This window comes from Rhinatrema bivittatum, chromosome 9, assembly GCF_901001135.1.
Source record: "Rhinatrema bivittatum chromosome 9, aRhiBiv1.1, whole genome shotgun sequence".
In the NCBI taxonomy this organism is placed as follows: Eukaryota; Metazoa; Chordata; class Amphibia; order Gymnophiona; family Rhinatrematidae; genus Rhinatrema; species Rhinatrema bivittatum.
This window is the reverse complement of record NC_042623.1, coordinates 78,754,988-78,767,938: the sequence shown is the minus strand read 5'-3', so window position 1 is coordinate 78,767,938 and position 12,951 is coordinate 78,754,988. Positions and strand designations below refer to the sequence as shown.

Below are 12,951 nucleotides of genomic sequence, written 5' to 3'. Positions count from 1 at the left end.
TCAGCTTGGAGAAGAGACGGCTGAGGGGGGATATGATAGAGGTGTTTAAAATCATGAGAGGTCTGGAACGGGTAGATGTGAATCGGTTTTTTACTCTTTCGGATAATAGAAAGACTCGGGGGCACACCATGAAGTTAGCATGTGGCACATTTAAAACTAATCGGAGAAAGTTCTTTTTCACTCAACGCACAATTAAATTCTGGAATTTGTTGCCAGAAGATGTGGTTAGTGCAGTTAGTATAGCTGTGTTGAAAAAAGGATTGGATAGGTTCTTGGAGGAGAAGTCCATTACCTGCTATTAATTATGTTGACTTAGTTTTTGGGTACTTGCCGGGTTCTTATGGCCTGGATTGGCCACTGTTGGAAACAGGATGCTGGTCTTGATGGACCCTTGGTCTGACCCAGTTTGGCATGTTCTTATGTTCTTACTTAGAAAATATGCAGAGTATTTTGCTTAGAGCAATAGCTAATATATCTTACCATCCTGGTGCGATCTGTGACCACCCTTAAAACACATAGGCTGAGTACTCCTATGCCAAACAGCTTGCAGATAGTTCCATTTGCAATGTGTCTCCACATGTTTTCGTGGTTTAATGGTTGCAGGCCCTTGCTCATCCACATGCCTTTCACTACTTATGGGGAATCAGGAAGAGCTGCTGTCCTCTATGCTGTGCCTCATGTGGTGTAAGTCACTTTTACAGTTAGTGGTGAGCAGGGCAGGTATGCTCCTACACTGTCAGTGATCTGCTCCGTGTAAAGCATTAAGGCTAGAGAAACTATTGTCAATTGATGACTTCATGAGCCTACAAGCTGCCTCCATAGTACACGATAGTGCTAAATGTATAGGCCTACTGGTCGTAGAGGTTTTGTTTCTGGGGGTGCTGTTGCACTAGGAGGTCCCTCCCTTACCACAGCAATCCATATCCCAGAGCAGGCAGTGTGTGTGCATTCATTTTGCACACACTGCTTTTGGACAGCAGTGATCGAGTGCTTCCGCTCTTGAGAAAGGGGCGCCTCCAATAGTTGACCATATGGGCTGAAGTATGCATGGCCTCAGGTCTTGCACTCTAAAATTTCCCCTAGTCCGCTCACTGTTTATACCTAGCGTTGAGAGAGGGGTGGAGGTGTGAAAGTTGACAGCAAAACACATCAAATATGCAATCTTACAAGTGTGCATATTAGTTGACATTTGCCTGGAATGCACACTGTGCAACCCCTGCCATGGAGGCTTTTCCACCTAGTTCTTAGAGTGGGCCTAATAGTCCAGTTATTTGGGGTGTGCAGGTTACCAGAGCTTAATCTGTCATTGAGGCTTGCCACTTTAGGGAGGGAGGAAGTGGGTGTTAAGAAGCTGTCCTCTGAATGTGGGTATGCTGGGATGGCTGGAACATGCAGTGGCAAGGACCACCGAATGGCATCAATGTTGGCCTGATTCGATGAGGTTTTGATGATGATTTAATGGCAACATGTAGAGAGATACCCGGTGTAGGGGGTTGTGTGTGGGTTTATGGGGTTGGTTTGGTTGGCGGGTGCCCGAAGCCTGGTGGCAGTCCTAATTAAGAGTATCTTTTTCCAGTCACTGGTCTCTTTAGCCTCTTCTCTGTTGATCATATCATGCACAGCAGACATAGAAGATGCCACCCCAGGTCGCATCATTGGACATTCACTTTCTCCTCTTATACACTAGCAGGGTATGGCTACCTTTTTTTCTACCATATGTAGGTCTATAGCTTTCCTGTGCATACATAGAGGTGATGCGGCCATATCTGATGTAGAATCTAGGGGACAGGTTTTGCTTAGCACTTTCGGGACTTCACTTGTACACTAACTAACCTTTCCCTTCGACACCGCTGTGCACTTGGTGACTGTTGGAACAGGTTGTCAGCTACTGTGTGACAACTAGGGAGGAGGAGTGAGGGAGTAGTATCTTATCAAGAATGTCCACAGGCAAAAAGCAGAAGGTCTAGAGGGTTGCTGCTGCTATTTGGGTCCAGGCAGAGTTCCACAGACTGACTGCCATCCCTGTAGTGGGCTGCCTTCTGGATCTGGATACTACCTGTAAGGTCATCCTTACTTTACATGTATTATACAGATCCCCAAGCCATGCCAGTACAGGGGTGCCAGCCAGTCTGTGGAAGGCTGCCTGGTCTCAAGCAGCAGCAGCTTTCTAGGTCTCTACTGTTGACCTGTGGACATTCTCAAACCGACAATACTTCCTCACTCCTCCTCAAACCGACAATACTTCCTCACTCCTCCTCCCCAGTTGTCACACAGCAGCTGACAATCTGTTCCAACTATCAGCAAGTAGACTTCATATTTGGTTTACTGTGAAAGATACAAATGGTTGAGTACAGATAGCCATGTCGTGAGGGGAGCAAAGATCAAGCCTTGTTTGATGACTGCAACTTTTCCTTAACACCACACAAGCTCTACATGTACACAATATACTGTGTTAGGCAGCTAGTTACTGTCCATCTTACATACAGACCAATGTAAGCAGGAGTTAGCTAAGAGTATGCAGTGTGAAGAAAGCAACAAGAGGCAATACTGAAGGTCCCCAGTAATCAACTTCTTCTTTACCTCTCGCTGTCTTCCTTAGGAGCATACGCTGAGCGTTCAGTTGTATGGCCTAGCCCATATGGTCTTGCCTGTTAGATAAGTGGCTACTTGGAATGTGCCAGGGTATTCTAGCAAGCAAGGTCATGTGAAGGGCAAACCTTGTCCCTAGTGAACCCTTTACACAAAAACACACAATGAAAGGAGCCAACCAGGAAGTGTATTTTTCAAAACAGTGATCACTTTATTAGTGAAGACATATAGGCCACTGTTTGAAATCAAGTCAACAACTTAGGTAATCACAATCTGCAAGGACAAGATAGGAAATGGCACAAAACATTCTATATTATATGCACAGCACATTCTGGGTAGACCTGTGCATACATTGTTTGAAATGGCATCATTACATATATAGGCTTAGAATCTTATCCTTTTGGCAGAAATTGCACCCCCAATAGCTAAACTGCAGCTGTAATGTTGGTGCTGGTAGCATCCTTGCTATGTGATGGCTAGGAAAAGGCCCCAGACAGTCCATGTTGAAAGAGTGCACTCAAGGGGACAGTCTAAAGGGCAAGGCAGCTGAGTTTAAGTGAAAGCCCCAGACAGTCCCTGTTAAAATAGTACATTCAAGGGGACAGCCTAAGGGGCAAGGCAGCAGAGTTCAAGTAAAGGCAGAAGGACCAAGTCCAAAGAGTGCAGCATGGAGGCAGGAAGCCCAGGAGATAACACAGCAGCACTGAGGCAGGAGGCTCAGAGAAGACACTGCAGCATGGAGGCAGGAGGCCCAGGAGAAGACACAGCAGCATGGAGGCAGCAGCAGCATGAGCAGAGTTGTGATGACACACCAGCATCCGGAGCAGGAGATGAGACATGATGAGAATACAGCAGCTGGACTGTGACTGGAGGCCACATCAAGCAAGATGGAATATGGGCAGATCATCGAGGAGGGCTTTAGAGTTAGGAAGACACTGCATGCTGACACTGGAACTCTGTAATGGGTCCAGCAGGCTTCTTCCAGCTAGCTTTCACTGAAACTCTGTAGTGAGGATGAGCCCAGCAGGCTTCTTCTATTTGGCTGGCAAGGAACTCTGTAGAGGGGCCCACCCAGGAATGTTGGTACAACTCTTCTTATTTGTCATTCGATGCAACAACCTTTGATCCTTTTTGGCCCCTTGCCATGTCATGGCTTGTCACTTGGGGGGGGCATCTCTTTTGGGGGCCTACTCCTTGAGCGTTTACCAATCCAGGGACTGCTGTGGGTTATGGACTCCAGTGATGCTGGTTAAAACTCGGATGGCTGCTTGGGCATCCTTTGCAGGATGTGTGTCAACACGTTTGTCATGCAATTCACTGCTGCGGGCAGCATCATCTCATTCTGTGTGTTTGCGGCTATCTGATCTCGCAGGATCTGTTTCTGCCTGTTGATAGCCCTCCTGAGGAGCACTAGGTCTGCCCATATGTGTTAGAGTTGTACACCATGCCTCCTTTCCAGCTGGTCCAGCTGCTTGTGCATGGACTCCTCTGTTGGTGGAGGATGTTGTTGGTGCTAGTGCTGGTGCTATAATGATGGTGTGGAGTGCAGGAATTTGGGCCTCCAAATGTGGCATGATGGGGCTTCTGGGCAGCTCTGCCGAGGGTGTGGTGCTTCCGGCTGGTGCCATGATGTGCTGGCTCTAGGTTGTGATGATTCTATAGGCTCCCAGTCAAGGCTTTGTTCCTCCATGAAGCAAGAGAAGTTGAGGGACACAATGAGTGGGCTGGGTGAAAACAGAGGTTGCAGCATCTGCAATGGCTCCTGAGCCTGGGTTTGCTGCTTCTCTTCCTCCTCCCTGTTCACTTGGGTCTGGGCATCCATCATGAAGGGCCTGTGTGAAAGGGGTGCTGCACTGCTGGTCCCTGGGGCTTGCTGGCTGGTCCCTGGGGCTTCCTGGCTGGGACCGGCTGTTTCATGGGTGAGAGCTGTGGAAACAAAACATAAGACATAAGTACCAATGCCAGCTAGTATCCTTTTTCATTTGGCATCAGAGATGCACTTTGCTTCTTAGCATTGTGAGCATCTTATGCCAAATGATGTGTACACCCGTTGATGCCTGCCCATTTACAGGTGAGGCGAACTTATCGGCTGCGGCTCAAGTAGTGTCCAGCCACTCATCCATGCCCTCACGTGGTCCCAGCCTTTGCACGAGGCACTCCTCCATGGAGATGAGGACGATAGGACAAGGGGCTCCTCCTATGGTCCATCGTAGATATTTATTTCTGGCCGCCACCTTGCCTTTCAGCTGCACCTTATTGTCCTGGTACCTGTGGGCCACCCACTCCCCGCTTCATTGGACTCCACTGTGCCTGGATATGTGCTGGGCTATTTTGCACCAGATCTGGCCTTTGGCTGCCTTTGAGGTCTTGCCCGCCCGATTGCCAAATAGCGTGGCTTAATACTCCAGGACCCCTGCAATGACCATCTCATTATCTTGGATGCTAAACTTGATAGTCCTGTGATGAGAGTGTCCTTCTGCCTGGCTGCCAGAAGAAGTGCCACTTCCACTTCTGGAGAGGGGTCCTCCCTTTCCTCACTCTCCCTCCCATGCCCCTCTCTTCTCCCCCCCCCCCCCCCATCTCTACCCTGCCAACTCCTTTCCTCTCTGCCCTCTCTGTCTATCCCTAGCCTGCCATCTTCTTCCAGCTTTCCTTGCCTGCCTATCCCTTTCCCCCTCCTGCCTCCTCATATCCCTTTCCTCCTACCTATCTCTACTCCTGCCCCTACTTCTACTCCTCTCTCCTCTACAACTCCTGCCCTCGTCTTCCCATATCCGCTCTTCCCTCCTCCCCCTCCTCGCGTCTCTTCTCTCCTTTCTCCCCATGCCTCTCATGCTCCATCCTCCTCTCTTCTCCTTCTCACCACAAACATCACTGTCCACCAACAATCCTCCACTCCTCCTCACTCCTCCATCTCCACTTTTCCTCACTTTTCCACACTCCTCCACCACCACTCCTCCACACCAAATGATAAACAGACAGACAGACAAACTGGACTGACTAACAAAAAATTTCACTCCAACAAAGAAGACAAAAGACCAAGGCAAAGGAGAACAGATGATAACAGAAAACAAGACAACTCACCCAGTAATCACTATAAAGAACCTCCAACTAGCTACAACCAACACCTCCAAACTCCTGACACTCCTTCAAAGAGGCAGCTGCAGGAAGCCTGTATACATAAACTGAAAAAAAATAATGCACCACGCACTAATTTATGCTGGCCTCGTAAAATGATGCAGCACATGGTGACGCAATACGACGTGTGGTGATGCAACGCTGCTTGCAGTATTTACCTATGCGATGTGGCAGGCTGCAAATTCTACTAACCATACCCCTTTTTTTTTATCACAGGCACTATTTTTGCTATATTTATAGTGATTTGATGAATCTAGGTCATAGTAATGCTGATTGGAAAGGAAATTAGCTGATTCCTCAATATAAGACAACTTGCAAAGAAAGAGAAAAGAAATAGGTTAGTCATTCAGAGCTATACAGAAAGCATGCTGCTGTTTGATCCCATGCAGAAGTAACTCCTGCTCTTTATAATTATGTTTGATTGTTCAATATTTCTTTAAGAACAGTGCATTGTGTAAAAAATAAGTACACTGCAGTGTTTGATAACATATTCCCAAAAGAGTGCTATATAGAAATAATGGGCAAAAAATAAATTGTAGGTGATACCTTTTTATTGGACAACGTTTTACATTTGTGGCTAGCTTTCAAGAAATATGCTTCTTTCATCAGGTGTTGCCCTATTTAAAACCAATGTGGCATAGTGGGGGCTGCAAGAGTTAGGCTTCAGCACGTGAAATAGCATTGGCTCCCTTTATCCCGAGGAGGACCACAAAAGAAACTGGTCTTAACTAAAATGGAGATCTGTACGACTGCAAGTATAGGAAGGAAACAGTGCAAAAAAACAATTCCATGTGAAATAAAGTAATGGGAAAAAGGGAAGGAAAAGAGAAAAAAAGGGAAGAGGTGAGGGAATACCAAGACCTTGGCAAAGGTGGGCTTAGGGGTTGCTCTCACCCAAGATATAATCCCAAAACTAGTGGAGGGTGGGAATGTCTCACTTTTCCCTTATAGATCCATTGGTCCTGCCCACTGCCCATCATTTACCTGATGAAAGGAGGACAGCTTTCAAAAGCTAATTATAAATGTGTTAAGTTAACCTAGCTTAATATGTATGCATGCAGACTAACACAACAACCGCACTAATTTAAAACTATGCTAAAACTACTCAGCCTGATCTTAAGGAACAGGAGGTTTCTTTCAGTTAAACTATTTCTTGCTAATAAAATGCGCCTCATAGGTTGTGTACTTTTATGTATGTGGGCGTGTTGCCTTCTGTACTAAGTTGTCTGCATCATGGCTCATGAGAGCATACTACCTCACAACAATGGTCTTTGGATCAGTAACAATAATGTTATGCCTCAGCCTGAGCAGGCTTGGAACTGCTGCTCGAAAATGACAAATTACAGTAGTGATCATACAGTCATGCTTTACTTTTTCAAATATCTAGTTAATAGAATTCTGACCAAGTATATGTTTTTAACATTCTCAAATAATTAGAATAATAGTTTTAATATCCATTCTTATACAGTGACATTCACAGTGCAGGTTGCTAAAAAAAAACAAAACAAATCCTAAAGATTTGTAGATACTTGTGGGCTTCTATAGGAAGTTCTGCTGATTTGCATGAAGCTACATCAAATTTGCCCACAGCTGCCCATGGAGTGACTGCGGATTCTGCAACCTTTTTAACAGTCTGCACTGAAGGTATTATACAATTCCAGATTTTACTTATAGTGAAGACAATAGGAGGTCGATATTCAGCACCATTTGTCTGCCTATCCTTGGACTTAGCCAGACAAATGGTGGGATTTTAAAATTCCCACTGATTGACCACCTCAGAGTTATCTTGTTAAATAATTAGCCGGATAAATCTTAGCTGGATAAGTTGAAAGTATTCCAGGGGTGTTTTTGGGCAGTTAGCTGGATAAGTTGTCTGGCTAACGCAAATATTCAGAGTTAGCTGGATGACTTATGCAGACAACTCTCGTTATGACGTAGAGCAGATGGGCATATTCAGCGGCACATCCGTGCTTCTGAACATCCCACTAAAGTTAGCCAGATAAGTTTATTCGGCTGACTTTGCCAGCCGCCTAGCAATTGAATATGAACCCCTTAATGTCTTACTATAATAAACAGAATCTGAATACTTACTTTTAATTTAACTATAACTAAAACTTTTAATGCCACCCCAAGATTGTTTATAATAAGAACTAATCCTTTCCACAGATCCAGAAATCAGTGAGGATGTTGAACTCGCAGATGTTATTGAGCAGGTGACATTTGGTTTATCAGACACGAAACAATCGACTTCTGTCTCAGCTCAGCAGCCTGCCCTAATTGGTGTGAAGTTTATACCAAGCACAGAGACTGGCACCCAGCACAAGAGGTCTAGTATGTCTCCTCAGAAGGCATGCACATCTGATGAGAAAGCTGTCCTGTTTAACGTTTTCACAGAGTCTACTTCTGACAGTGCAGTTTATCAGCTGAAGCAGCAACCCTCTGATAACCAAAAGAGCAAGATGGAGATTCTGCACTATAAACAAAGGATTATTAGGCAAGAAAACATCATATTAGGAAGGCCCATAAACAAATGTGTTAATAATACTGCCCTTCCAACAGCAAGCATGCCGAGCTACAAGACAGAATTGCGCCATGCTAATAATGAGAGCCGTACGTCCTCCCCAAACCCTGTCAAGTTGTTAGAAAAAAGGCGCTATCAAACACCACCTTCCACTGGTGTCGTTAGCACTGAAACATTCCGTGTCCTTTACCCTCCCTGTAAGCCTAAAGATATTTCAGAATCACACAAACACACTCCTGCAATGAGAGTGGTTTTGAGACGTAGGCAAAGAGGTCAGCAGGACCCTTCAACTAATCAAAGCACTCCTCCTGCAAAAATAAACAGATACACATGTTAATATAGCTGCCTATGTCATTTATGTCATTCTTTTTTATTTGAAATATTTTACTTGTCAAAATATTTATATATTCTTTAGTAGATATGCCAATAATGTACATTTGAATGGATGATAGTTGTATCATTTTGTTTTTGTTGGCATTGTCCTAGAAAGTTTGTCATGAGAACTGAAGAGGTAAATCTAGATATACAGAGTAGTTCTTTCATTGAGAAATCCTGTTCTTTATTTAAAGATAAAAACCAACATCTTTTATTGGGAAATTTACACCATCAGTAGTTTCCCCACTAGTTTGTGACTGATGCATTGGGAAACACATAACAGATCCAGGCTGCAAGTGATGAAGAACATATACATATGCATTATATGCACCACCTACACTTAAAGTATTCTCCACTTAATAGTAAGAATTGGATGACTCATGGGATTGGCACAGGGTTGCAGATCCTTTCATCTTTAGTTATTGATTCAGGTTAGAAGTTAGTAAAAGTAATCAGATTCAGATAACTTTATTAGAATGACAATTATACATGTGTTGCCAAAGTAAGAGATATATATGATCATTGAAATTAAAGAATAATAAAATAAATTACAAAACAATAAATCAAGTAAAGTTACAGATTATGAAAACTACACAGTTAGGGATGTCTCAGGTTTTCGGTGGTGGTCCATATTGTCCCTGCTCAGGTGTCATTTCTGATCTGGTAGCAGGATACCACATATTTTGTTGCTATAGCCGCTATTTCTCCTCTTTCTCCCAGGTTTATAAAAATTACCTCCTGAAAATTGTTAGGTGGTCTACATAATTGATAGCCTTGGTCCAGTTCCCAGCGGACAGGTGGCCATATTAATAAAAGCCACTGTCACAAAGTAGCACTAATTCTTGGCATATGCAGCAGATAAACCAAAGATTGCACTGGCACAGAGACTGAATAAACCTGATTCTTTCAGAGTTTTGAAACATATTGATATGGCAATGTGTGAAAACTTGCACTAACACTATTTCTACCTATTATGTACCTGTTTTGTGGATACATGCAGAACTTCTACCAGCACCTTCCACAATGACAAAGTTTTAAATAAAAAAAAATATCTATATCTATCTATATACACTTTTTACAAGTAGTAATGACTAGTTTTTGGAAACCTCAGCCAACTGTGGTGGATGGTGATTGCTGTTATTGCTCAGCAGATGACATGATTTAGAATCGGCTATTACCTGTTCTGTGCTTATGAGAAACATTTTAGATGTCAGTCCTTGGGCAAGTTCCTTGTAGGCATTTAAGAAAGCTGCTCTAAAACGCTGCTATGCACTAAAATGCATACAGCCCTGTAGAGTTGGCTACTCTGTATTGATAAGAATAGTGGTATGCATTAACCATTTTAACCAAATCTTCTAAAAGTTATATGAAACCAGACATAAACTGCATGATTTTCTCAATAGTATATATGTATTTAGATACATAAGAGGATACAAACTGACACTTATGCTATAAATCTTCAGATTGGGCCTGCCATTCACCAGACATTTTTGTGGACTTTGCACAGCTTCCATTGAGGGATTCATTCAGATCATACTTTCTTTGCATATTACCTACATATGACATCATTAATTAATTATTCAAATAGGCTAGCAGAGGAGAAGACTAGTGGTTAGAGCCATGGGCTGCAAACCAGGGAGGCAAGAGTGCAAATCTCACCCTTGTGACCTTGGCCAAGTTACTCCATCCTCCATTGCCTCAGGTACAAATTTATAGGGAGATTTACTAAACCGCAATATCGCGCATTAAACGCTGTTTATTGCTCAATGCAGCTATATTACACAATATTTTCAATGTGTTCTTCTCCCTATGGAAATAAGCTGCTTTGCAAGCATTTGCATGCATAAAATTGCTTATTGCATGCAAAGCAGCTTATGAATAGGCAATTCAATGTAAATACAATAACACGGCTGACTTAGAAAAAAAAGTCAGACCCATTATTTTATCATGTTTGTGGAAAGTGTGGTTATTTTCCTGGAGGAGCATCGGGATGCTAGTACAGTTCCCTGATGGTCCCGAGGGAAAAGTTAAAGGGCCAAGCGGCCCGAAACCTCCCCCAAACCTCTCAAATCTTGTCCAGGGTTCTGTTGGACCCCCTGCCACTGGTAGAGGACACAACAACCCCCAGCAGAAAAACAAAATTGTTTAAACCACATGGCAATGGCCTGCCCCCTTCCCTAGCCCCTCCCCTAGTGTCAATAAAGTATCCCACAATGTCTTCAATCCACCCTTTAAAAGACCCCCTCCAAGGAGCTCCCACCACCTCCTCTTCTACCTCATCCCAGGTTCCAAATGGTCTACTCTCCCTGGGATCTAGTGTCCTCCTCAACTTCCATCCCGCCAGCCACACAAAAACCACCTGGTGGTCTAGGGGGACACCCCATCTCCCTCCACCTTTCTAAAAGATTGGTGATGGCTAGTGGGGACCCAGAGTGACCCCTTGCTCTGGGCACGATTGATGCCATTTTTCAAAATAGCAACCAAACCTTGCTTCTGTCATGATTGCCCCTGTAATGTGATAGGGGGAAGGTTCAGTCGATGCCATTTTGAAAAATTGCATTGACTGAGCCCTTAGCAAGGGGATACTCCAGGCCCCCATTAACCACTATCAATCTTTTAGGAAGGTTGGGAGGAGTTCAGGGTGTCCGCCCCAGACCACCAGGTATTTTTTTGTTTGGCTTGAGGTGGGGGGACTGGCTTGGGGGAACTCTAGATTCCAGGGATGATTGACAATGCAGTACTGAGGATGGGAAAGAGAGGAAGGGTGGGGGATCTTTTAAATGAGGGTTTAAACAATTTTTTTCTGCGGGGATGTCATCATTGCTTCTGCAGGTGGCAGAGTAATGGCTAGCAGCGGTCTCCACAGACCCCCTGGGTATGATTTGAGAAGTTTGTGGGGGGAGTCATTTTAGCGGCTCAAGACCTTTAGTATGATGGTGGCTGCAACTGAGGTTGGCCGCTATTGTACAAATAGGCCCCCTTTCATCACGTGCTAAAAAATCATGTTGTGAAAACAGCAATATTTTGTTGGGGAGCGGAAAACTATTGTGGGACCGCCCCCCCCCCCCAAATGATAATTTGCACCTCCTATGATAAAATATCATGGCTTGATACATCTCCCTATTAGATTATAAGCCCTTTGAGATAAAGACAAATGTACAGTACTTGAATATAATCCATTTTGAAGTGCCAAAAGGTGGAATATAAATCAAATTCAGAGAGAGAATACTCCATATTTGTAGTAAATAGAATCATAATTCTTAAATGCAAAACTCTACCTTCTTTTCAATCTGTTTTATCCCTACCCCTAACCAATTAAGGGGTGGATTTATCAAAATGCGGTAAGTACTGCATGCGATAGCAAAAGGGGTGTGTTTTATGCTAATATATCATTTATGCTAATTACCTGTGCGAAGAGCTAAGTTAGTGCAAATTGTGATACCATTTCAGATTCTGCAATAAGTGCCAGACCTGTTGTATTTCCTTCATTCAACCACCAGGGGACCATTGTTAATGGTCCTAGACACATGGGGGAGAGAGAGAGAGACTGACCATAATGTCATGGCCCATAGGTAGGTATTTGTATCCCTATAGTACGCCCACCTAGTAACTCGAGGTGGGGTTTAGGTAAGAGTGTAGGGGGGGTTAGGGGCCACTTTGACATTCTACGTGACACCTACGAACAGAACAGTGGTCTCTTGTGAAGATTTGCTGGCCTTCGGAGTGAGGAAACTCACTCCAAGATGAGATTTGGGCAAGGTTCTCTCAACCTAGCTTGATGGACACATCAAGCTAGGTTGTGTAGTTTTAAATGTTTTTTTAATTTATTTACGGTTCTTTAAAATTTGGATTATCACAATGGTGGATCATGTTTGGTAATGCATCTTGATAACATGGTCTCAGATTCTTTCAGCTGCTACTGTGGTCTTAAATGAATTTGGTTAATGAGCAGCTACATAAGCACAAACTGCTTAAAACTTCCAGAAAGCAGCATGGATCCCTTGTCTGTTAGAGCTGGTCAGGCAATGGCATGCCATGGAGATGTTACACTCAAGCCCAGGGAGAAACAGATGATGGTTGCCACTGCTGTGGCAGTTACTAACAGCCAATGAGCTGTGCTGAGAGTGTGCTGTGGAGGAAGTGCTCCTTGAGTTCTCAGATCAGTGAGAGAGCTGCTGTCTGGGAAAAAGGAATGAAAGATGCAGGGGAAAAAGATGAAAAAAATCTGTAGGCAATCTATGAAGATTTCCATGTAAATCTGTAGTTTCATATGGACATTGTGAAAATTAACAGTTTTTTTGTGATATACTCCATAAATAATGTGGTCA

At 43.9% G+C, this 12,951-nt stretch overlaps 1 protein-coding gene across 4 annotated transcripts in view; it reads left to right on the top strand.

Annotated features, from left to right (window-relative positions):
- The window catches only part of TTLL8 (tubulin tyrosine ligase like 8), a 545,909-nt gene that overhangs the window by 517,331 nt on the left and 15,627 nt on the right, over window positions 1-12,951 (top strand). Inside the window, exon 14 of one of the 4 annotated variants that reach the window (XM_029615310.1) lies at window positions 7,894-8,986. The exons of 1 other annotated variant lie outside the window; for it this stretch is intronic. In XM_029615310.1, coding sequence (XP_029471170.1) covers window positions 7,894-8,585 — 692 coding nt within the window. In that variant the 3' untranslated portion in view covers window positions 8,586-8,986. Of the gene's footprint in view, window positions 1-7,893; window positions 8,987-12,951 lie in introns of those variants that run through there. 2 more of the 4 variants (XM_029615309.1, XM_029615308.1) reach the window with 2 other exon arrangements.